At 47.5% G+C, this 22399-nt stretch overlaps 11 protein-coding genes across 11 annotated transcripts; 4 read left to right on the top strand and 7 right to left on the bottom strand.

The window, feature by feature from the left end:
- Nucleotides 1–1573: 1573 nt before the first annotated feature.
- On the top strand, nt 1574–2729 carry BDW43DRAFT_323891 (uncharacterized protein; the record flags this gene model as incomplete). The annotated part of the gene is made up of 4 exons (XM_032049836.1): nt 1574–1795; nt 1851–2041; nt 2092–2309; nt 2375–2729. The coding sequence occupies 4 exons, from the start codon at nt 1574–1576 to the stop codon at nt 2671–2673; spliced, it is 930 nt and encodes a 309-aa protein (XP_031894303.1). The 3' UTR covers nt 2674–2729.
- Nucleotides 2730–4008: 1279 nt separating this feature from the next.
- On the bottom strand, nt 4009–5421 carry BDW43DRAFT_323890 (aminotransferase class I/II-fold pyridoxal phosphate-dependent enzyme; the record flags this gene model as incomplete). The annotated part of the gene is made up of 3 exons (XM_032049835.1): nt 4009–4392; nt 4450–4592; nt 4653–5421. The coding sequence occupies 3 exons, from the start codon at nt 5419–5421 to the stop codon at nt 4009–4011; spliced, it is 1296 nt and encodes a 431-aa protein (XP_031894302.1).
- Nucleotides 5422–6683: 1262 nt separating this feature from the next.
- On the top strand, nt 6684–8348 carry BDW43DRAFT_304622 (uncharacterized protein; the record flags this gene model as incomplete). The annotated part of the gene is made up of 8 exons (XM_032045634.1): nt 6684–6734; nt 6770–7206; nt 7258–7303; nt 7358–7442; nt 7501–7770; nt 7831–7916; nt 7967–8032; nt 8241–8348. 8 exons carry the CDS (start codon nt 6684–6686, stop codon nt 8346–8348), a joined length of 1149 nt encoding a protein of 382 aa, XP_031894301.1.
- Nucleotides 8349–8720: 372 nt separating this feature from the next.
- On the top strand, nt 8721–9095 carry BDW43DRAFT_316826 (male sterility protein-domain-containing protein; the record flags this gene model as incomplete). The annotated part of the gene is made up of 1 exon (XM_032048398.1): nt 8721–9095. One exon carries the CDS (start codon nt 8721–8723, stop codon nt 9093–9095), a length of 375 nt encoding a protein of 124 aa, XP_031894300.1.
- A 720-nt stretch (nt 9096–9815) lies between these two features.
- On the bottom strand, nt 9816–11392 carry BDW43DRAFT_323884 (fungal specific transcription factor domain-containing protein; the record flags this gene model as incomplete). The annotated part of the gene is made up of 4 exons (XM_032049834.1): nt 9816–10757; nt 10813–11115; nt 11154–11240; nt 11298–11392. The coding sequence occupies 4 exons, from the start codon at nt 11390–11392 to the stop codon at nt 9866–9868; spliced, it is 1377 nt and encodes a 458-aa protein (XP_031894299.1). The 3' UTR covers nt 9816–9865.
- BDW43DRAFT_294125 (uncharacterized protein) lies at nt 11295–11831 on the bottom strand. The gene is made up of 2 exons (XM_032043907.1): nt 11773–11831; nt 11295–11720 (listed from the first exon to the last, which is right to left on the bottom strand). Exons 1-2 carry the CDS (start codon nt 11824–11826, stop codon nt 11571–11573), a joined length of 204 nt encoding a protein of 67 aa, XP_031894298.1. The 5' UTR covers nt 11827–11831; the 3' UTR covers nt 11295–11570.
- Nucleotides 11832–12029: 198 nt separating this feature from the next.
- BDW43DRAFT_294124 (cytochrome P450) lies at nt 12030–12802 on the bottom strand. The gene has a single exon (XM_032043906.1). It carries the CDS (start codon nt 12734–12736, stop codon nt 12104–12106), a length of 633 nt encoding a protein of 210 aa, XP_031894297.1. The 5' UTR covers nt 12737–12802; the 3' UTR covers nt 12030–12103.
- A 217-nt stretch (nt 12803–13019) lies between these two features.
- On the bottom strand, nt 13020–14053 carry BDW43DRAFT_246003 (uncharacterized protein). Its single transcript, XM_032039738.1, has one exon. The coding sequence runs from the start codon at nt 13787–13789 to the stop codon at nt 13175–13177; it is 615 nt and encodes a 204-aa protein (XP_031894296.1). The 5' UTR covers nt 13790–14053; the 3' UTR covers nt 13020–13174.
- BDW43DRAFT_246007 (putative sugar transporter) lies at nt 14054–16008 on the bottom strand. The gene has a single exon (XM_032039739.1). The coding sequence runs from the start codon at nt 15881–15883 to the stop codon at nt 14318–14320; it is 1566 nt and encodes a 521-aa protein (XP_031894295.1). The 5' UTR covers nt 15884–16008; the 3' UTR covers nt 14054–14317.
- A 377-nt stretch (nt 16009–16385) lies between these two features.
- BDW43DRAFT_316822 (RGase A) lies at nt 16386–17959 on the bottom strand (the record flags this gene model as incomplete). The annotated part of the gene is made up of 4 exons (XM_032048397.1): nt 16386–16876; nt 16943–17144; nt 17201–17239; nt 17330–17959. 4 exons carry the CDS (start codon nt 17957–17959, stop codon nt 16386–16388), a joined length of 1362 nt encoding a protein of 453 aa, XP_031894294.1.
- A 1393-nt stretch (nt 17960–19352) lies between these two features.
- On the top strand, nt 19353–21192 carry BDW43DRAFT_294116 (TDT family transporter). The gene is made up of 5 exons (XM_032043905.1): nt 19353–19775; nt 19832–20200; nt 20258–20554; nt 20604–20889; nt 20945–21192. Exons 1-5 carry the CDS (start codon nt 19690–19692, stop codon nt 21089–21091), a joined length of 1185 nt encoding a protein of 394 aa, XP_031894293.1. The 5' UTR covers nt 19353–19689; the 3' UTR covers nt 21092–21192.
- Nucleotides 21193–22399: the final 1207 nt, after the last annotated feature.

Here is a 22399-nt window from a genome sequence, read left to right as displayed (position 1 = left end):
CTTTAGCGAAATTCCTCAGCATTTCATGTGTAGGATAAAGGCCACGATCAGTAAGCTTATTAATCCATTTTATAAGCTCTTTGGATTGTTGGTTGTTGAGAACTCGCTGACTTTCATATTGGTCTTCTTGTGACCCTTGTACGCCACGGTGCCGTTTCGATAGTGTAGGTCGGCTTACACCAAACTTTTCAGCAATTTTAGTATAATTTATCTTCTCTCCTGGCTCCAACGAGTCGATATAGCCTAAAGCCGCTTCAATTGAGCTCATGATGAAAGAGTTGTAGTGATTTGAAATCTATGCCTAAAAGTCGGTGTATAGAAAAAACGTTCGTCAGGTGGGACCGTTCGTCAGGTGATCACCTACGGTATGCGGCCGTTTCGGAACTCAACAGTCTCAGACGATGATTAGGATTTCGTGGCTGTCACTGACCTTTTCGAGCAATTCTAGCCTCGAGGTATATGTGGAAAGTATCATAGGTAGTGGCTGGACAAGTCTTTTCATAATAGCACAGTCCATGACGCGCTTTTCTTACTCCCCAGTGCTCGCTCTCGTTAATTCTTCTGGTCCCGAGCCCATAACCCGCCATGGGAAAGAAACCCAGCGAATGTGGAAGCTATTGGAACGATATTGACTAAAATTTGTAGTGACGGGCCATAATTCCGTTTGTTGAACTTTCGATTGAGCATGAAACTAGAATGTCTCTCGAAATATAGTGTGACCCCTACATGACCTAACGGGTTGTTCTGGCTGGCACCGGAAATATACATCTAAGTTTCATATACCTCTAACTCCCGACGGTATCCTACGGGAGCTTCCCCGCAATATGGTCTCATTATTATGCTATACACGTAGCTGTACGATTTCAGATGATTTACGGTTGATTCAGAACAAATCCTTGGCAGGCTGTTCCACGGGTAAGGATTTCACTGGCTTTGCCGAAGTCGCACCGGTATACTAATGGGACGTACCATTGACTCTGAACAATGAAACAATCCTCACAGTTTCACCAAGAGATAGGAAAGATATGTTGAAAATAAGTTACATCTGAAGTGCAGAGGTGGCTGTCCAATGTAGTAATTCGATCATGAACGCCAATACCAATCCAACAGCGAAGAGTAGACACATCCTCGGATTCTCGAATCGATTACTGCAATCTACGCAATATCTTGACATCAGAACCACAAACCTATCATTTACTATTATGGTAGCTCCCTGCTTAACTTTCGTTGAGCTATGCCCCTTCGCATGTGATGACCGTTGGGACAACGCAACGCTTTCCTCATATTCTCACTTGATATGTATGGATATACAAGTCTCTGATCCTTAGTTTCCAAGTTGAGCTGTAATGCTGCATCTAGGCAGTTCCATTATTATATTTTGACGTAGGCTCGGATACAGTTTCCTTGAACATATCATATCCTACAATCATGAGACTTACGCATACGTTCGAGGGCTGGCTATAAATTCAAGCATTCCTATCCTTCACCTGCTAGTCTTTTTCTTTTCTCCAATTCATCTTGACTCTTCATCAAGCACAAAATCAATATCAGATATCTCCAATCATAACCAACCATGTCTTCTCTTGAGAGCACTGATCTGGCCGGTCTGACTACCGATGACAAGGACTTGTACCTTTTCTACCAAAGGTCCGGCTATATCGTCGAAGCCTTCTCGGAGGAAGGAGATCCTCCTTCGCAGCAATCTGTGCAGGTTGCCTCTGATGCGCAGAGTGGCGGTTCCCCTTTGACTGCATACTTCGTCAAAGAGGACATGAACTTCGACAAGCGTTCCACTGTATGAGCCAGGCAGGTCATTCTCTGGTAAATCTACTAATAATGATTCTCCTTAGATCCACATGGTCTATATTAACAAGGACGGCACCCTGGTTGAGAAAGTGAGACGGGTTTCCTCGGAAAAGTGGGAAGACGCCCCCAAGCCTCCGGGGCATGCTGCAGAACAGTCGCGGATCGTTAGTGGCGTGTCCCAGTCGGGCATAGGCCCGGAAAACCAATCTGGAACCCAGTTGGTATTCTTCGTAAGGTAGGGACTGCACGCCCCTTATCATGCGACCAGTACTCACAAGCGAGTAGCAGCCAAGAGGGGAACAAATCTCCCATCACTGAGCTTCGTCGGGACAACAAAGGCAATTTCCGTCTTGAGCATGTCCTTTCAGATGAGCCTCTGTCGCTTCCGGGCACTCATCTCGCATGTATCGTCACTCGTGATGCCGTCGATCTGTATCACCAGGACCATGACAAGAACATCAAGCGGTGGAGATATGACGCCCGCGAGCGCAGACGTTGGGAGAGTAAGTCGGCAGCATTCTTTGACCACACTTACTTTCTTTAATTTTCGGCTAAATCTTTTGTCTAGACAAGGGTATTGTTTTGGAGGGCAAGGGAGTCATGGTCCGGACTCCCTTGGCCGCGGTCAATTATGATGGCAAGAACCACATCCTCTATGCCGATGACCAGATGAGACTCCGGGACTTTGTGGACGGTAACACTATTGACGTTGCACGAAGAGTCTATGGAGATGCTGGAATCAATGCCATGGTGTACCGCAACCAGATCATCTTGTTCTATAAGTTGGTGGAACCTGAGGGAGCCATTGGAAAGGCGACATTCACTGAGGGCAAATGGAAGGAGGAGGGTGTCTTCATCAAAGCCTGAAGGCAAAAGGAGAAGAGTGCTTTGAGCGAGTGGTGTTAACGTTAGCTCTTGAGCTTTTTGCTTCTCAGTAGTGACATGCTTATGCTTTTGGGTGCCGCCGCCTTTTGACCTTTCATGTACCTTCGGCTTCAAAAGTGTTCACTGTTCAGATTGAAACTGTTTTACAAACTAATAGTGAATTCAACTCAGTTTTGATTATTTGCGGATGGGAGCTACTGTACTCAATCCTCGAAAGTGTTGCATATAGTCAAAGCGTACCTGGGAGACGATGTATATTGCCAAAATCACCGTGCTGGCAAACTACTACCAGTGGTTGCAATTCTTACGGAGATGTGGGTAAACGATTTCGTATAGAGACTTCCTACCGATATGTGTAGCTGTGGATTTGAATATCTTGGGCTTTGAAATTACCTGGGATCTTCAAAAGCGCAACTGATATTGTCAAGAGCCAAAGCATGGGTCAAGCTTCCGTCAGCTGAAAGTGGGGGTTTGCTTTAGCCATAAATTGGAGATGAAGCCTTCGTTACCATCCACAGCTTGCGAGAGAATACCCTGGCCCGTATAAATATCGAGGTGGGTAACTGATTCATGATAGCCTAGAACTTTTAGTAGGTTCAGGAAAAGAAAAGGCTCAGGTCTATCTTAGAGCCTCCATCTCATGTCAGAGAAGGCACGACATACATCATTCTACCTCTAGGGTTTGTCTATACCGCGGCTTATATGTATCTGAGCTTTGACACAGGTAGGCATATACCATGGAATGCTGCTTCTACCAGAGGCCATCACCATGTAAATTACGGTCAGGCCTGTTTGTCCCTAGGTACAGCAACAGCCAGATACCAATGAAAGGCATCGGGGTCAGGGCTTGTGTCCTCACTCGGTATGGAATCCAATTGAGTCTAGAAGTGAGATCATCTTGGAGCTGATGGCGACGGAATTGCTTCCGGTTCTGTCATACATGATAGATATATAGTTTCAACCAAGTTGTGTCTTGTCACCAGACCTGATGTCACCCCTCCATTGAAAATAAACAAACAAACAAATCAATCAAAATCAAAATCTCATTGCCCCACTATCTTCACTACCCAACGACTAATAATAGTCCATCTTCATCACTCTCTCACCTTTTGGGCCTCGGGGCTTCAATGGCAACCAATGATCTACGATCTACGAGTACCTTTCGAGAACCATGAAAGTGCTATGGAAGCAACTTAATTGCAATTTGGCCTCATACAGTGGCAAACATAATGGGAAAGCAAACTATTTTTGATTTTTTTCTTTTTTCTTTTTATTTTTTATTTATTTTTTTTTCTTTTTTGCTGCGCATGATCCAACTTAAAGTCTCTCAGGGTTGGTACGCTCATCAACGGGGTTCATTTGCCCCCGGGCCCACTCCATGACCAAGCACACAACGCTTTCCATCTGGCTCTTGGTATTGTCGGCGTGGATGACAATCCGAATCCGATTTTTGTCTTTGGCTACCAGGGGAAAATTCACGGGATTCACCCAATACTTGGCCTGGTGTAGAAACTGCGCCAATTTCCTCGCCATTCCTGGCCGCACCACAAGTGCAACTATGGGAGCTAGGAAGGGCTCAGATCGCCAGGTTCTTTCGGTCGGAAGACTGAAGATACCCTCTTTCTTTCCATAGTCCCACCAGGGGCTCATCGTCAAAGTCTGGTAGAAGTACCGCAAATTTTCCTGCAGTTGACATCGGCGCTGTTTCTATCAGGTCAGCCGATTGGAGTCCAGACAAAGATAGGAGGTTACACGAACCCTTTCGCCTTCCAGACTGGCGAGCAAACTATAGCCAGCCTTAACGGCTGACACGGTAAGAAAGCTTGGAGCCGTGCTGAAAATGACACTCCGGGCGTAGTTGAGGAGTGCAAACTTGATTGTCTCGCTGGCCAATACTACCGCTATTTTTATTCTGTTAGACAATATCTAAAACGAGAGGTTTGGGAGCGAGTAGCTCCTACCGCCTGTGGATCCCAGCCCTTTACCGCAAGTCTGCAGCCGGATGGCAAATTCATCCTCCAGCCCATAATGGCAAATGACTCCCGAGCCATTCGGTCCCACGACTCCGTTGGAGTGGGCCTCGTCGATTGCGAGAATATAATTGCCATGCGGAAGAGCATCATGGGCAACTTTGGCTATCTCAATAACTGGAGCCATGTCGCCATCAACGCTGTAAAAAGACTCCATTGATATAAAAACCACACATTTCCCTTCAGAAATGGCAGCGTTCGTTTTCTGGATGTCTCTCAGACAGTCCCGGAGTGACACACAATCATTATGCCGGAATGAGGCGGTCGTTGCTCGCCCACGCCTCATGCCATCATGAATGCTTGCGTGTATGTACTCATCATAAACGATGAAGTCTCCGCGCTGCGGGATGGTTGCCCAAATGGCTACGTTGGCTTCATAACCCGAGCCAAAGAACATGGCTGACTCAGCGCCGTGGAACCGAGCTAAGTCGCGCTCAATGTCTTCTAGGTACTGCTTTGTACCATCCAGGATGCGTGAAGAAGTGCTCCCAACAGTGAAGTCAGGGTGCCTTTCAAGCTCTCGCAAGAAGGCTGCAGACAAAGCACCTGAGGATGATAAAGAGAGGCTGTCGTTCGAGCTGAAGTCTGTCATCCCCTTCAGAGTAGCCGCGGAGGGGGGTTCAATAAGTCGACCTTCCTGACGGCGGTTGTCCAGCATAGCTTCGAGCTTATGACAGAGAATATCGATACCTGTAGCCATCTTGTCGACGTTTAATGCTAGTTTTACATGTCCAGTTCCCAGGAGCCTTTCTACCTTTATATATTGTTGAGCTTCCTCACTGGCTCTGTTACAACAGGCATGTATGACTACAATGGCTTCATATGTCCCTTCTATACCGACGTTCTAAACTTCTACATCAGTAGAATCTGACGGACCAAACATTTGTAAGGCATGTGTCTGGTGAAATGCCAATGCCAAACTTCAACGTGCAGGAATATAGTCGTTCATTTGTATCGGTAGCCTTGTAAGTTCCACCTCCCTTGTATCAAAATATCTCTTCCGAGTGGCTTTGCGCATAAGACCTCAGTGTACCAGCATTTGCCAGCGCTAGTAAGAGTGCAACAAGATTATAGCAGGCTTTCGAACCATTCTGAACACGAGTCCACCCAGGTAACAGCCGCCTGGGTGGTGGTCTGGTACAGGTTGGGAGAGATTTTCTCTATCTGATACAGAGAGATGCAAGCTCTCTACACGCAATATCGGACAGGTTATGGCTTAAACCATGCCACTCGTGAGGTGTAACCTTTTGGCAGAACTGTATACCATCATACTAAGGTTCTCGGAGTCTACTTCTGCTGCCTCGGGATACTTAAAGTGTCATGAATAGGCCTAGAAGAAAAGGATTTTAGTTAGCAGGATGGATGTGGGTTCTAGACCTTCAAGAACCGGTTTGACTGATCACACTGAGAGACATTGGCGGCCAAAGTGTATGATCAGCTTCCAACCGCCGTATGTTGACGTTTGTGGAGGCAAAACTTACAAACTAGAAATGATGATTTCTCCTTACTTTGAAGGTTTGACTACCAATGCTGCAAACCTTGATTGCGTGTGATGCTGATAAAATCTAAGACTATCTGCAGTGTCATACTAGACGCGGTCCTGTGGTTATGGTGAGGCTTCGAAAGACTGGATCCCTGTGCTACAGATTTGGACATGATACCAGTGAATAACTCAAATCCATCTGGCTACTGTACTTGGAAGACTTAATGACGACATCAGCGTTCGAATCAAGTTATGGAGACCATGTAGCAAGAGGTCCCCAAGGATAGTCTGACAGCTTTGGCATTGTGAAGTATAGCCACCAGCGATCTCTCGGCGAGGCCAGAGCATAAAAAGATCAGGTGGCTGGCCTCCTTCGCGCTATATACGACCTATTCAAGCACCTTGCATTATCAACTTTTATAATTAGCGGCGTTCAGCAAAATATTTGGCTTCCTTGGACTTAGGTCTCATGATTTATCATGAAATGGATTGTTTATTCTCTTGCCCTACAGACCTCCGGGGCAATCGCTGTTATTGATGGACCGTCATCATCACATACGGTGAGTTGGTTGTTGAGTCATTCAAGGTAGCTCAGATGCTAGATGGGGCAAATACACCTGTGGGAGAACCAATCGGAATCATGCTCAATCCAGGAATACTACAAGTTGTTGCTCAGCTTGTTGTCCTTCTGACTGGTGGCACGTGCGCACCCATCGAGCCCTGTTTTCCCAAACGCCGCATCAAGCCGATGCTACAAGACATCCAAGATAAGCACGTCATCATGGATACACGTGGAGCCCTAAAGCTTTGTGGGTTCAATCACATCTACCTCCGCAACCTTGGAAAACATTCGACTTTAATCATTTCCAATGTAGAGTTTGTCCGTTTGCCGAACCGAAGCCACAAACTCTTTACTTCTGGGTCGACCGGAAAACTGAAGCCGGTTTCGGTCCATGCAAGTAGCATCCTTCATCTTGCCACAAAGACCCCGGCGACACTACTGTCCCTAAGCGATTGAGTGGCAGAATTCAATAATCCCGGGTTTGATATCAGCCTGTTCGAGATATGGGTCACTCTCACTGCCGGTGCTACGGTCGTGGTTACCCCCCGTCATGTTGCCACAGATCCTAATTCTCTCTCTTCATTCCTGAAGGAGCACAATGTGGCAACGATCATCATGACTGCAGCGCTATTTGGGGCTATTGTTTTTGCTTTGCCTACAGCATTTCACTCGCTACGTCATGTCTTAATTACAGGCGACGTGGCGAATGCCGCGCGCGACGAAGACTGTCTTAGAAATCGGCCCACAGCATTTGTGGAACGCATATGGGCCTGCTGAGTGTACTACCCTGGCAACTACGTTCGAGGTAACACTTGAAGAAACTCACTGTGAGCGTATTAGCATTGGAATGTCCGTGGGAGATATGAAGATATTCCTACTAGACAAAAATCGGGAGCCAATTGTTGACTATGGGAAATGCGGGGAGATACGCATCGGAGGTCCTCAGCAATCCCCTAGATATTTAGATCGGCCGTCGCAGGATGCAAAATCCTTTATTCACCTAGGTAACAAGGGGCTTAGGACACCAGGAAATGAGGATAGCCTCATACGCCTCTAACGGACAGGTGACCTAGGTGCATGGCGATCTGACTCAGGCTGTGTCGACTCTCTGGGTAGATCAGATACACAAATCAAATACCGTGGTTTCCGAGTGGAACTAGGCGAGATAGAATGTGTCCTAGGTTGTATAATGAAGCCCAGGCGGTGGTGGTTATTCGACAACCCCCACCTTCAGCTCGCGGAATGGAAGCATTAGTGGCCTTCATTGTCAGAAAGGGCACAGAAATGCTAGATAGAGAGGCTCTGATGGACTTTTCTCGTGAAAAGCTTCCGCAATACATGCTACTGAGTGCCGTGTGGAATCTGTTGGCAAGCTTCCTTTGACGGCTAACGGTAAAGTCGACCGCAAGGCGCTGATAGATAGCAGATTCAGCATGCTCGAGGAACAGAAATCCCAGCTAATCGACACTGAAAGAAGCAGGACAAAAAGTCAATTCTTTATGACTTATGCAAGGAGATTTTGGATATACTGCAACTCCAAGAAGATGATGATTTGTTTGCTTTAGGAGCTACATCAACCTAAGCTGCGACTCTCCTTGCACTGATCCAAGATCACCTGGGGTGTTTGGTTTCGATGGAAGACCTGTACCGCTATTCCACAGTACCAAGCCTATCATAGCTCATCGATCCCAAAGAATCCGTGCCACCATGCAACGACCCTGGTAACACGTGACTGTGGATGGAAGACATGGATCAAGTCGATGATGTTGAACTTGTCCCTCATTGGGAGTCACAGATGAAGGAAAGGTGTTCATCACAGGGGTGGCCGGCTTGGTCGGGGCCCACCTTCTCCACCACCTACTACTCAGACCCTCTGTCAAGCAAGTCGCTTGTCTTGCCCGCTCTAAAGCGGACCTGGGTGCCGCCACCCGGATCCAACGCGCTCTAGAATGCTATGACCTGTGGGCCGATTTGCATAAAACACAAGCAAAAGCTTGTAGTCCTCAACGGCGAGCTATCAGATAATACACTAGGCCTGGGAACAGAATGTCTCAACTGGCTAGCCCACTGGATATCGATGATTTTCCACGCTGGAGCAAAGGTAAATTTCTGCGAATCCTACCGCGAGCACCGAACATCCAACGTGCTTGGCGCCTGCAATGCCCTCCGCCTAGCTGCCGCAGACAAAGTCTTCCATTACTTTTCCAGCATCGACACCCGGGGGCTAACCGGTTTCACCCTGGGAACCAAGGAACTCTACGAGTATGAACCCCTAATGCCACATAGTCAGGCAGTGCGGTACGACCTAGGATATTCCGGTATCCAGTAGACGGCAGAATCAATGGTACGCCGCATGCACGGCCGAGCCTTACCCACCGTCATCTACCGTCCAGGCTTCATCATCGGAGACAGCAGGACCGGATGAAACAATCCAGACGACTTCATGTCCAGATTGTTCGTCGGATGCATCCAGCTCGGCACGTTCCCAAGCTCGATCAAGACTCGAATATGTGGCAGTCGACTATGTGAAATCAGCTGTGATGCACATCGCCTCGTCGGATGAAAAGCTAGGCTGATCGTACAGCATCTTGTCCCCTGACCAGTCCAAATCAGTGACGGTGATAGACACCTGCGGCGTGACCAACGAAGCCGGGCATCCGGTAGAGGTGATCGAGTACAACGACTGGGTTGAACAGGTCTTCGAGAAGCAACGGCCGGATGGACTGTTGGCGTCGCTGCTTCCGATGTTTCGGGAGCGTGTGCTAGGACGCCTAGCCCGTTGGGAGGTTAGTCAGTAACCTCAGTATTATCTAACCGCTAATACGGTCGAGGCGTTAAGGATTGACTTGATATACAGTACCAACCACTGGATGCTGCGATGTTGAAGTTCATCTCCATCTGGAACCAGAAGGGGTTTTATAAGGTATGTGTGGAATTCATCTCGCTATGTCCTTCTTTCTTGAATAGAAACAGAGTGTCTATTTTCTCCCCAAAGATATATACATTACTCTCAAAAGTATATATATCAATACCACTAACCCACATCCAGAATGTACTATACCAATTCACGTGTTTTTCAATGTTGTAGATTGAGTCCCATCAGAAATCCAGTCCCATTCCAAAGAGCTCATTCCAATCAAAGCCCAGTGGTAGATCGATATCCTGAAGTTCAAGATCTGACATCTCAGGTTCCTGCCAATTAATATCATGTGGGGTATTTGCGCGACTTTTTCTCAGGGCCTCCCTTGCACGAATCGCTGTAGTGAATGGAACATTCGCACCCATTCGTAGCCTAACGAGTAAAAATTGTTCGGTTTTATCTTCCGGTTTCAACCTCTCGGTGTATCTACCCAGTTGATCTAGAAGCGAACATGCACGGGACATGAAGTCCCCGGTGGTTGTTGAAAGGTCCCGTAGTAACTCTCCTCCTTGATTGATTGCACTGTCGAGCGTATGCTTTTCAACCAGCTCTGAGTAGCGAGAGCCCTTCATTAGAAGGAGCAAGCATATGGCGTTTAAGACGATTTTTTGTGGCCGAGATGGAGCGTATAGTAGCTGATCTACAATAGACAGAGCTGTCTGAATAGTAGTCGTCGCTGCAACAGAGGCACATACCAACCAGTGAGAGTGAGAGTCCATGTGGACAGTAATTTTTGACTTTGAACTATCAATGGTAAGTGCAAGGGTGTATAACATGATTTGCGTTCCACAGTATATAATACGATCTGCTGGGGACCAGGAGTGATGTGACTGGAACTCCAAGGCACGCAGCTCGGTTTCGAAGTTGCGAACGAATGGCGCGGTCTCATCCAATAAGCCTGTATTGGATGATATACAATCTCCAAGAGTTGAGCCGATGTTTAACGCTTGACGTGCAATATGTAGTTGGGAAAATAGGGTGTCAGGAAGCCATGAGGGCTTTGAGGTTAGAATTCCCAGAAGACCGCAGTCCAACCGGATCGTGGCTGGGAGCCCAAGTTGGGCACTGGTGCTGATCAACGGTGAGAATTACTTGTCTTTATATCAGTAGTGCACCGCTCACTAACCTCACGTTTGTAATGAAACAGGTTACCCATGCCATCCGCTGGATCATTTCCCTTTCCCCATCGGGCGATGGATTGTCGAATTCTGTCTCGTGTCCAGGTCGGTGTAGTCCCAGTCGCAAGCCGAGGTGTGTTGCCTGCGCGACAAAGGCGTGAGACGGGTCTTCGTTTCTCTGGAATGGGAGGGGCCAGCAGCAAAGGAGCAGGATAGCTTGCAGGGATAAAATGGAACCGTTTGCTGGCCAGATGGAATCTGCAACGAGATCCCTCACCACGTCACATAGGGAATGAAAATCCCACGATACTCTAGCTTCCTTCTCGATGCGATAACTAGCACCGTGGACAAAAGAAGAACAGACGAGTCAGAGTATGTAAGAAATATCGATTGCCGAGGGAGTATTGGACAGAAAGCATGATATCTTGCGTAATACCTGCACCAATCAATCAGGTAATCCTAGTATATACCAATACTTATATCAAAGGCTTACTCGTTCAATAGGTCCTGAATGGCACTGGCTGGCAAATGGACACCCCCAATTGTCTTGTCGTTCAGTAAGACCTCGACCCTTTGAGAGTCCCTCATCGAAGGTGAGTGGACGGAGGATCGAATACGGCCATTCCGGCCCGACCGCAATACTAGGGCCGTTTCAGCGACAATGTCATCGCTAAGTTGATCCTGTTGACTCTCTGCTCTTAGGCGTTTCTTCGCCTGTTGCAACTCCTTTCTGACTGCCTCGAGCTGTCTTTTTGGATCAGTTAGATTATTTGTCAGGGTGTAAGTGGGTTCGCAACTCATCAACACACTCTCGCTTCTTTTCCCGCTTGAAGGACGGGTCAACAGAGCAGATCTTGCCCGTCTTGAGGCATCTTGAGCATGATTCAGGTGGTTCCTTTCTCCGATCCCAGGCCAGCTGTTCAAGAGATGAGTTAGAGCTTTCATTCACGGTTCCGCTACGGACTGACCTTCATTTGGCGGCAATGCACGCGTGCGACATGATTTGATTTTCGGCCCCTCATTGTGCATCAGGTTTTGAACGATTGTTATAGAATGAACGGTGGATCCTTCCAAGAATGTAGATAAGTCGTTCCAGTCTAACCATTTCTAGGGTGTGGCGCCGAACCACAGTGGCAGGTGACAGTGGCAGGTCCTCTTGGACTTTCGTTCAAACAATATGCTACACTGATATTACATACTTCCTTTGATATGTTGAAATGCCAAGGTACCTGGCACTTTTCTTTTTTTTAAAGCTAACGTTACAAGGTACCTCCTATTCGCCAGATTAGCTAGAAAAGACTACCATCCTTCTACAACTTTCATTCTAACACGAACCCCGTCTGCAGGCGCTGCGCCAACTCCTCGCTTGGTCAATACTTCTTCGCGGTCTGGATCCTCTAGTTCCATGTGGAATCTGCCCACCAGTACCGCCACCAAACAGGCCAATTCAGCCCTCGCAAAAGCAGAACCCAGGCAGCTTCGAGGGCCCTGGAGAAATGTTAGAAACCCTTGATGACTCCGCACTCCCCCGGAATTTGTATGTCCCTCACGCACCCAGCGTCCGGGATCAAAGGTATCTGCATCAGGCCCCCAGAGGTCCGGGTCGACATTAATCACCGCCGGTGAGATGGTGAAATGGGTGCCTTTGGGAATCCGGTGGCCTGCCACAGTAGTATCATGCAATGCCTCGCGGATCGTGGAGGGAACTGAGGGGTAGAACCGAAGGGTTTCACTGCACACGGCATGCAGATAAGGGAGACCATCAATGTCAGCTGCCGACACTGCAGACTGGCGATCTGTGATGGCTCCCAGGTGGCTGCGAACCTCCTTTCGGAGGCGCGCCTGGATCTCCGGCTGCTTGCATAGTGCATACACTGCCCATTGGAGAGCATGCGAAGTTGTACCATGCCCAGCGGCTAGGAGTGTCATCATTTGATCGACCAGTTCACCGTCTGTGAGCACACCGCTTCTCAAAGTCACAGCGGCTATGTTCCCATTACCTTGTTTTACCGTATCGAGGTCATTCTTGTTTCTCATATCTTTGAGTATGTCGCTGCACATACGGTGGATGTGACTAGACGCATCTTGACCCGCCTCGTTCGTCGGGTGGGAATCTGAAGCATAAGCATAGCAGCTTGCGTTGAAAACAAAGACAGGACACCTTCAAGTGATGACTCTAACCGAGATGGGTCTTGCCGCATCTGTTGATACTGCCGACTAAGGGCATTGTTGGGGCTTCGCAGCGAGTCAAAATCATGGCCCAGCCCGGCAAGGCCGATGATATCTAGTGTCGCGCGAGTAGCCCACTTCTTGACTTCGATCACGTCCGATTTGCTAGATTCGCTGATGCTCACGTCATTCAACTCCTTCTCAAGACAGTCTGCCAAATCGACTGCTTTGGCCCAGAAAATGGGGTATAGATTTTTGATATGACGAAAAGAAAAGGCAGGCATCAGGCTTTTCCGTTGTATCTATGCTCTTGGGTCTCAGGGATTGATTCAAACATAAATACACAAAATTCATTTGAATGGGATCACGCACTTTATGAGTCTCTCCTTCAGCTAGCAACAGCCCATTGCCAGCGATGTAAGACAGACGTTGCCTGACAACGTCTGGTTTCACAAAGTGGGTAGCTTTCAAAACAAGGATATCATTGAGGGCTTCCACACTGGTCACCAATACTCTCTCCTCATTTCCGGGCAGGTAATATCGAATGAGACCACTGTTCAGCACCGTTGCGCTCCAATGTCTTAGATGTGCAATATGCGATGACACAGGAGCCAGGGTATAGCTTCCCCTGGTCCAAGAACGATTTGGTGGGGTAGGGAGCGCCCATAAGGGTGTCAAGTATGCAGGATAGAAGACTGTCCGGTGCAGAATGCGAATAAAGAGTAAGGTAAAAGAAGTCAGGACAATGAATTGAATAGAAGAGGAGACGAAGTCATTAAGGTAATCAATCATTATCTGTGAGATGGATCCAGACATTGTAAAGAGGAATGAAATACCATTGCTATCAGTCGGCAACACCTGCTATTTATGTATAGCTCTAGCAACAAAGCGATATCGCTTTCTATACCGAACTCAGTTTCTGTGGAAACTCCCCATTGACTTCCTTCGTAATACAGACTCGAATTACTAGGTTTAGGTTTTCTTTGTAGGCTATCATAATCAACTACTTGCGGATAAAACCACTGTACGCCCATAACTACGTTGGAAACTTGTTGAACAGGCACTCCCACCCTGTAATCCGTTCGTTATTCTTGTTAGGGAAGACACAAGCGCCGTCTGAGCATCACTAGCTATTACCGCTGTAATGATATGAGTTCTAGTCCGCCTTGAGATATACAGTAGATATATGTGCTCAAGATATATCACGGAACATCCACATTATGCATCATGGTACCGCATCCACCCTACCGAAGATACAGGTTATATGCGGCGATCAGCCTCTATGACCAATCGTCCTGATTATGCACAATGAGCATTTACAACAAGTAAATATACAGTGGAGATCTACAAACTTGTCTTCCCCCTCGTTTCATACGGAATAAGCAAAACCAAGAGCCCGGCCACCAGGAATAATACCCCACTTACGTACACTGGACTAGTCGTCTGTACGCTGGCAAAGATGGCAATGATGGGAGCCAGGATACCTCCCACGCGATTAGCGGCGCTGACCAATGCATTTCCAGTTCCGCGGTCTTTGGTTTCGAACATCTCCGGCGTATATGAATACAGCACAGCGTAAAGCAGACTGCTCGTGAAGCTGTAGGCGCAGTTCCAGCTGAGGAGGGCCTCAGAGGTTGAGGCCGTCGTCGACGCGAGGAGGAACGTTCCCGTTGCGACGGCGGCGAAGGAGAGGGTGCCCTTCCGACCGAGGCGAGGGAGTTCGACCATAGCGCCGCCAACAAGACTGCCCGGCAAGCCGACAGCCGCAATGATGAGCGAGTTGCGGTAGGTGATGTATGTAGAGCCGTCACCAAATTGAACGCCACGGGTTTGTTGGAGAAAAGGCAAGAAGGCGTTGTAGAGGGGGAAACCAAGCCCGATCAGAGTCCAAATACAGATCATCAGGCCGGTAGACCAGGCACGCCGCGGGGTTCTGAAGAGTGCTTTAACGTGTGAAAGACTGAGAGGCTCCATCAACATGCGCATTTGATCGGATGTGCTCAGACCCTGGCGAGGGGCTTGCTCTTCGTCATCGACGCTCATGAGCTCGTCCAGATGGTCCAATGACAAGTCGGACATCTTTCCATTGCGGCGTGCGACTTCGTGAACAACCGTCACAGCGTCTTCATTACGGCCTCTACCCATGAGATACTTGGGAGACTCATAAAGGGTGAAGAATAGCCAGCGGATGATGCACATGAGCAGAGCCATCCCGCCCATGGCGATCAGGAAATACCGCCAGCCCATGTTGTTATCCTTGGTACAGGTTTTTACCGACGAGCAGGTCAAGTTGCCCAACAGCGGCCATGCGACGAGATTCGCCAACAGCTGTGCCAGGGCCCAGTTAACGGACAAGACAGTCAAAAGGTACTGATGCGATCCCGGTAGGAACTCGAGAAAGATGGCAGAATCCACCGGTAGATTTCCTCCTACCCCGACCGACCATAAGGCTGCAAAAACCCCGACCGCAGCGAAGGTAGGTGATCCAGCAGCCGCCAGACCGAACACGGCAGTGATGCCAATTGTGAGATTGAAGGCCCATCGGCGCCCGAATAAATCGCAACTGAAGCCCCAGAATAGTGCACCCACCAGCAGTCCGATGTTCTGAGCGAGAGTCAACAGTGGTGGTTGGGCGACATTAAATTCATAGGACACGGGGACGAGGATGAGTGAGGTAACGATCGGCCACAGGTTATCGCTAGCCCAACCGAACCCGATGACGGCGAACAGCTGCCACTGGTATCGGCCCATCCCAATATCCTGGATGGCGCGGTTCAGCACGTCGGCGTTGGTTCGATAGGTGGAGGGCGCAGCGCCATTGTGCGATGGTGGCCGCAACGGCGATAGAGGATCAGGCTCATCGATTTTGGGCGCTGCGTCCATGGTGGAGAGGGGTCTATATTCTATCATTGATGTCTAGAGATGTCGAATGAGATTTTCACTGGGGCCTATGGTTCGCCCTCTAGTCAATCTCACCAGCACATCAGAAGAGAGGAGAGTGGGGGCGGGAGTACAAAAGGTTGAAGGAAGGGAAAAGAAGTCGCTACAGGTAAATGCAGGACTCACGTTACTTTCTTGAACATGCATCTCTCGTTGGTGCATTGAATGACGGAATCAGCCGCATCGATGGTATCATCCAAAAGTTTTTATGTTACTTCTTCTAATTCCTAGAGTTGCATCGAACCAAAGAATTTGATCGGGGACGTTGTACAGTAATGAATTCAAAGAGGAATAAATGTGAAAGAAAAAGGTTGACTCCACAATAAATTGGGGAAATTAATAGATCGTAATTCAGTAGATATACTACTAGTACTAGTAATTGTATTGTATCCACCGAAGAGTGAGGGGAGGGATTAAAACGGTAAAAAATGTTAATTTTAACGGGGGGGGAAGTTCGACGTTGCCGGAAACGTCAGGCTGCTGCGGGGGTGGCACTGCCTGAGGCTGCCCCCGCCAAGGCGCTGTAGGGCGTGGCTCCAGGGAAGAACGATGTGGGAATAGTCGGGATCGGGATAGACGCGGCCGTTCCGAATGCGGTTTTCAAATTATTCGGCATGCTACTCACATCATACCCTGTCGGAGCAGCGGTCTCTGTGATAGCAGTGCTATATGTAGACGTTCCATCCCCTTCCTGCAGACAGAATCCCGTTCCAAACCCATTCTCGCAGGTGTAGCTCTGCGACTTGCCCGATTCCGTCCACATCGCAAAATCATCGATGGTAATATCAGTACAAGGGGCCTTAGCAGCGCACACAACCTTGATCGGCCCTCTTTGTGCACCATTTTCCTCGGTGCCTTTCCAGTTACGCACGGTGATGTTATTCAGCCGCACACCGTCTCCACTGACCGTCTTCATACTGCTCCATTGACCGTCAATGTCCAGGGAGTAGGCGTTGCCGTGACCTAGTGCATAAACTCTAGTGATCAGTCTTGGTCCCTGCCATTCCAAGAACGAGAAACATAACCTACCAATAAAATTTTCCAACACCATGTTCGACACCGTTCCACTGCCACCGTTGCTCTTTATCATGTACATTTGGTTGGAGTTCCAGGTGTAGACGTTGCGATAGACCACGTCGCTGATATTTGTGTCGGCTCCCAGCGATCCCATCGCACAACCTCCACTCCAGTTACAATAGATATTCTCGACTAGGATGTTCTTTGCAGGGCTCTACAATCCAATCAGAGGCGTATATAACCTTGCAACACTGCTAAGGGGGAACCAACCTTAACCGTGATACATTCATCTTTGTTCGTCACTTCAACCTATACAGATAGATACCGTTAACCACAACCCCAACCCAACCAAACCGTGCTTTGATAAAGGGAAAAAGGAAGCGAAGAAAATGAACTCACATCATGGACCCAGGCATTGTTACTCCAAACATCAATGCCATCCAATCCCCCAGAATCTCCGCCCCGAACGGCCATGTTATAAACCTCTGCATTCGTACATGTATCCAAGGAAAGATGAAAAGCCGGCGCATCAACCAGCGCAATATCATGCACCGAGAAATCCGTGACATCGTAGAACCGCAACAAGCGAGGCCCTTTCAAATTCCCTTCTTTATGGAACTCATACCCCAGTCCCTGGATCGCTCCCTTGGACGTGCTGCTGAAGAATTCAAAGTCCGACGTATGCTCGATCATGAACATGTTGCCCCCGTCCATTCCAGTACGATAGATGATGCCGTCTAGCTGGATCGCGTTGGCTTTACCGCCAGACAGTTTCAGCCAGGTCGACATCGCGTACTCGCCTGATGGGATGTAGACTACACCGCCAGCGACGCAGTCGTCCCATGCTTTTTCGATGGCAGGGCCAATATCGGTTTCCTTGTCGGCTACCGCACCATACTCTTGGACATTGCAGGTCTTGATGCTCGCCTTGGAGCTGGAAGAGCTTAAGGGGCCTACGTGGCCAGAGAGTTGGGCGTTGGCCAGCAACGGAGAGAGGAGGGCGATGGAGAGGAATGATAGAGAGCGCATTGTAATATGCTTAGTCTCTCTTGTGCTCCTTTTGTAATTTCGGTTGGGGTTAATGTTCCAATGAGAGAGAAAAAGCTTAGTCGCTGCAAATCCGGATGCTGTCGACTTTAAATACCAACTTCCATCCTATATGTGGAGTACATAACAATACGTGATATATCAATCATTAACCCCATACATCACTGTAACAAAAGGATCAATGCTAGATACCAAGTGCTTGAGTTATTGTCCGTATTATGACAGACCATCCATCTCCTCCCCCCAGTCCATCGTCTCGTAACGCGGACACTCGTCTGAATGAAACAATAGTCTGCGCGCCAAAATGCTTGGTGTTTGAGACGTGCTTCATGGCACGAAGAACAAACGCAAGGAAAGTATAAGCCGCACTCCCGACGTCGATGCCGTCGGTGGATAAAGGGGGTGGATCCTCCAATGCTTTTCTTCGGGCATCGGAGACGATGATCATGTCGGAGCTGACGTGCACGGGGAGGTTCGCCGTGTCAGATGAGCCGATCAGCGGGATTTGATGCCGTATCGGCCAGGGTCAGTATGGAATAAAAGGAGGTTTTCCAGTATGTATCCGTGATTTCTTCAGTTAGACCTCTGGGTTTCGGAGATAAAGCTATTTCTATATTTTCTAGTGAGGTGATTTAGGTTTCTACGGCCATTCTACCACGGTAGACTCATGATTGTCTCAAACTCATAGTAATGCAAGTAGCTTCATACCAAGCAGGCAGGTTGGACCTCTACTTGCGACAATATTATCAACCATTATTGAGTTCTTTCATTTACACCTACAAGCGCGTTCCATTTCCATGCACCGCCAACTCAATGTGAATTTACCGGTAGGAGTTGACGGCCCTTTTCGCGAGAGACACTAAGGCCGAATTCATTCGAATCACGCATTGAAAAAAGGATAATCAGTTCAAAATAATTCAGGAATAACCTAGGATGCCAATTGACCGTGAGATTAAGCGACAAAGAATTGAGGAGAGTCTGAGCGGCTTCTTCGGGCTTCATGCTAAGAATAACAGACACTAAACATATCTCAGCTGTGTTAGATCTGAGTACGCAGCACGAGACTATAAATCAAGTCTAATATATTCCAAAGCCCTGCGATAAGCGCCGATCGCTAAGACAGTAAGCTCAAGAGTGAGCTGAAATACCGACACATTTGAGCAAGATTCATTCTCATAGGGTGTCTGCATTCTTCAGTTTTATATGCATGGACGGTTTGGTCGGAGATAGGTCTGTCTATATATTAGTTTCTAACTAACAGCATGGAAAGCTCGACAACCCAAACGTATAAATACTCTATGCCTCGTAGAGATAAGATAACGGGTTTATCCTCATTGCATGGGAGCAATCGGTCATTAAAACACAGTGTCCTGGATTTAGGGCCCTTCTGAGTACTTTTTCTATTCATTGAGTCTCGGGCATCCTCTCTCGGCCGAGTTGGTATGTCTCAAATCAAATTATCATATAGAAACCCAATGAAAATAGCAATGACTCACAGAACAATTTGTAGATATAAAACCAGATAATATAACATGTTTGTAGAGAGCTCTTATACCAATTAAGAGGAGTGTCAAACATCGAGGGTTCAACTGTGATTTTTGCAGGATCTCAAACTGTGGAACGGGTGGCAACGGAGCTCTCCGAATCAATAAACCCGTCGAACAACTCTCAATTAGACATCATACAGCTCACTACAAGAATCAAATCGAATTATGGCTAGTCCATGCGGAATCTCGGAGCCCCAGCTCACCAAACATGATGTGGGCTGGAGGAGAGTTGTCCGCAATTTCACCCCTTCGTAAGCCTCAAATTCTCCACGCTGGAAGGAACATTCCAATTAACCCTCTGATGCAGATGGTTCTCCGTCACGATGGGCACGGGGATTGTGTCAGTCCTCCTCAATACGCTGCCCTATAATGGCGAATGGCTCTATTGGATTTCTGTTGTCATTTTCGCTTTCAATGTTCTTCTCTTCGGGATAGGATGCGTCATCACCATTGTCCGGTATACGCTGTACCCGGAGATTTTTACCGTGATGATTACCCATCCGGTCCAGTCGATGTTCCTTGGGACATTTCCAATGGGGTTTGCAACTATCGTGAATATGTTTTGTTTCGTCTGCGTCCCAGCTTGGGGTGAATGGGCTAAGAATTTTGCCTGGGGGATGTGGATATTGGATGCCATCCTTTCTGTCATCACAGCTCTGTCGCTGCCATTTTTATTGTACGCCATATGTCCCTCCCTACAAAGCGAGTTGAATTCCACTAAATCCATTATCAGAATGGCTCATGGAGGCGAAACACAACTTTCCTCCATGACCGCGGTGTGGCTTCTCCCCATCGTCAGCTGCATCGTTGCCGGATCTTCTGGCGGCATCGTGGCGGGTGTTCTATCCAATCCCCAGCATGCGCTCTGGACTGTGATCGTTTCGTACGTCCTGTGGGGTATCGGACTTCCCCTGGCGATGATGGTTATGGTGATCTACCTACAGCGCCTGACATTACACAAGATCCCACCCAAGGCAGTGATAGTCAGCGTGTTCTTGCCTCTGGGCCCGTTGAGCCAAGGCGGCTTTGGGTATGCATATTCCTTCCCAGCCGAGTGAACGCAGATTTAACAATAATAGGATCCTGAAGCTGGGTAAAGCGGCACAAACGATCTTCCCCCAGACGCACACGTTACAGGCGTCATCCGGCGAAATCTTCTACACCCTGGGCTTCCTGGTCGCCTTGATTCTGTGGTCATTTGCACTCGTCTGGCTCTTCTTTGCACTAGCATCTATTGCCCGATGCAAGAGCTTTCCATTCAACATCGGATGGTGGGGTTTCACCTTTCCCCTCGGTGTCTTCGCCACCTGCACCTGTGAAATGGGCACGGAGTTGCCGTCAGAGTTCTTTCGGGTACTAGGGACGGTACGTTCTCTCCTTCTCGCGTAGACTCTGTACATTCGGTATTAATGTTTTATAGATCGTATCGCTTTGTGTGGTTGTGTTGTGGATTGTTGTGAGTGTTGGGACGCTCAAGGGGGTGGTCTCTGGGCAGTTGTTTGTCGCGCCTTGTTTAGGAAATCTGAAGACTAAAGAGGAGGATAAAGACGCGAATAAGGCTGCATAAAATGTAAGAGTAGTAGTGTAGAACATATTACCGTGGGCCAGTTAAAGATGGTTTTTGCTTTTTTATTTTTTTAAATTTAAGAAAATAAATTTTTTGCGCTTTTTCTAAATTATTTTTTTTTCCAATGTCACCCCAATCGGTGGGGTATATATGTTGTGCAGTGTACACTTCATGTGGTGGACGAAATACATAATTATTCTTCAGATACACAATGCCAGAAAATCGAAAATTAAATTAAACTACTGGAGAAGATAAGATTGGGTTCATTATTGTTACATTCTGGGTCTAAGTTTTTAATTGTGGTTGATGATTTATTATTATTATTTTTTTATTTTTATTTTTTTCGTTGTTGTGGTGGTGACGGTTCGAGGATCGTGGATGATGCCTTCAAAAATGTCGAAAAAAGAAATGGACCAATTTGTCCATATAAGCTTAAAAAGAGAGATTCAGATCTTAAGGTGGATTGGCTTTGCCAGTGATATATTATGTGGATTTATTTCGGACTTTTTTTGTTGATTCTATTTTATTATTTAAAAGATTAAATAATTAATGTAATAAAATAATAAAATAAAATAATAATAACAATTAAAGGGAGGGAAAAAAAATTCATTTAATATTATTTATTTTCTACTTTTAGTCTATACTCATAGGACCTTATTTCTTTAGTGCAGACCACACGCGCCCATTTCGCGACTGAGGGGGTTCCTTTTGTTTAAACATCATTCACCTTGGACTCTACCTGTCGCCTCTCTCAGCTCTCGCCCTCATTCACGCTGCTTCGTATTTTTGTCTGCGTGGCGGAGCGACGAGTGGCCAAGCTGGCCAGTCATCACGTGATACTAGGGGACGCTAAGAAATTAAAAATTAAAAAATGGAAATTCAAAATTCAAAAATCCAAAAAAATCGAAAAAAGGGCGAAAAACGAACCACGCCGGTGATCTTGCGATTCCAAACAAATCATCCGCTTGGCTCTTCCCCAGATTCTAGAATACCAGAATCATCATCTTCACTTTGAACGAGGGTAGAATCCCAAGGACCCAAGGGGAAGTCAGGGTACTCGTTGTCCTCTCCTTCGCAGCTGGTTCGGGCGCAGTGGGTTTTTCCCCCCTACTATTATTTTGGGGGGTTGGGTGATTTTTTCCCTCTTTTTTTTTTTATTTTTTTTTATTTTTATTTTATTTAATTTTTCCCCCAACGATTTGCGCCACAAAGCCAACCGCCTTACCGTAGAATCACAGCCTCAGGCCACCAATCAATCACCATATCGTTTTCGCGCAAATTGCCGACCTTCCACGGCAAATCTCCCTC

The sequence above is a fragment of the Aspergillus alliaceus genome, assembly GCF_009176365.1.
Source record: "Aspergillus alliaceus strain CBS 536.65 unplaced genomic scaffold BDW43scaffold_85, whole genome shotgun sequence".
Lineage (NCBI taxonomy): Eukaryota > Fungi > Ascomycota > Eurotiomycetes > Eurotiales > Aspergillaceae > Aspergillus > Aspergillus alliaceus.
This window is presented reverse-complemented; position numbering and strand designations above follow the sequence as displayed.

Excerpts from the sequence above, each read along its gene's own strand:
- BDW43DRAFT_294124 (XM_032043906.1), bottom strand. The coding sequence starts at position 12,736 with ATGATGACACTCCTAGCCGCTGGGCATGGTACAACTTCGCATGCTCTC.
- BDW43DRAFT_246003 (XM_032039738.1), bottom strand. The coding sequence starts at position 13,789 with ATGTCTGGATCCATCTCACAGATAATGATTGATTACCTTAATGACTTC.
- BDW43DRAFT_246007 (XM_032039739.1), bottom strand. The coding sequence starts at position 15,883 with ATGATAGAATATAGACCCCTCTCCACCATGGACGCAGCGCCCAAAATC.
- BDW43DRAFT_294125 (XM_032043907.1), bottom strand. The coding sequence starts at position 11,826 with ATGAGGGGCCGAAAATCAAATCATGTCGCACGCGTGCATTGCCGCCAA. Across the intron at positions 11,721-11,772 it reads TGCATTGCCGCCAAATGAAG|CTGGCCTGGGATCGGAGAAA; the intron begins GTCAGTCCGTAG and ends TCTCTTGAACAG.
- BDW43DRAFT_294116 (XM_032043905.1), top strand. The coding sequence starts at position 19,690 with ATGGCTAGTCCATGCGGAATCTCGGAGCCCCAGCTCACCAAACATGAT. Across the intron at positions 20,555-20,603 it reads TTGAGCCAAGGCGGCTTTGG|GATCCTGAAGCTGGGTAAAG; the intron begins GTATGCATATTC and ends TAACAATAATAG. Across the intron at positions 20,890-20,944 it reads TCTTTCGGGTACTAGGGACG|ATCGTATCGCTTTGTGTGGT; the intron begins GTACGTTCTCTC and ends AATGTTTTATAG.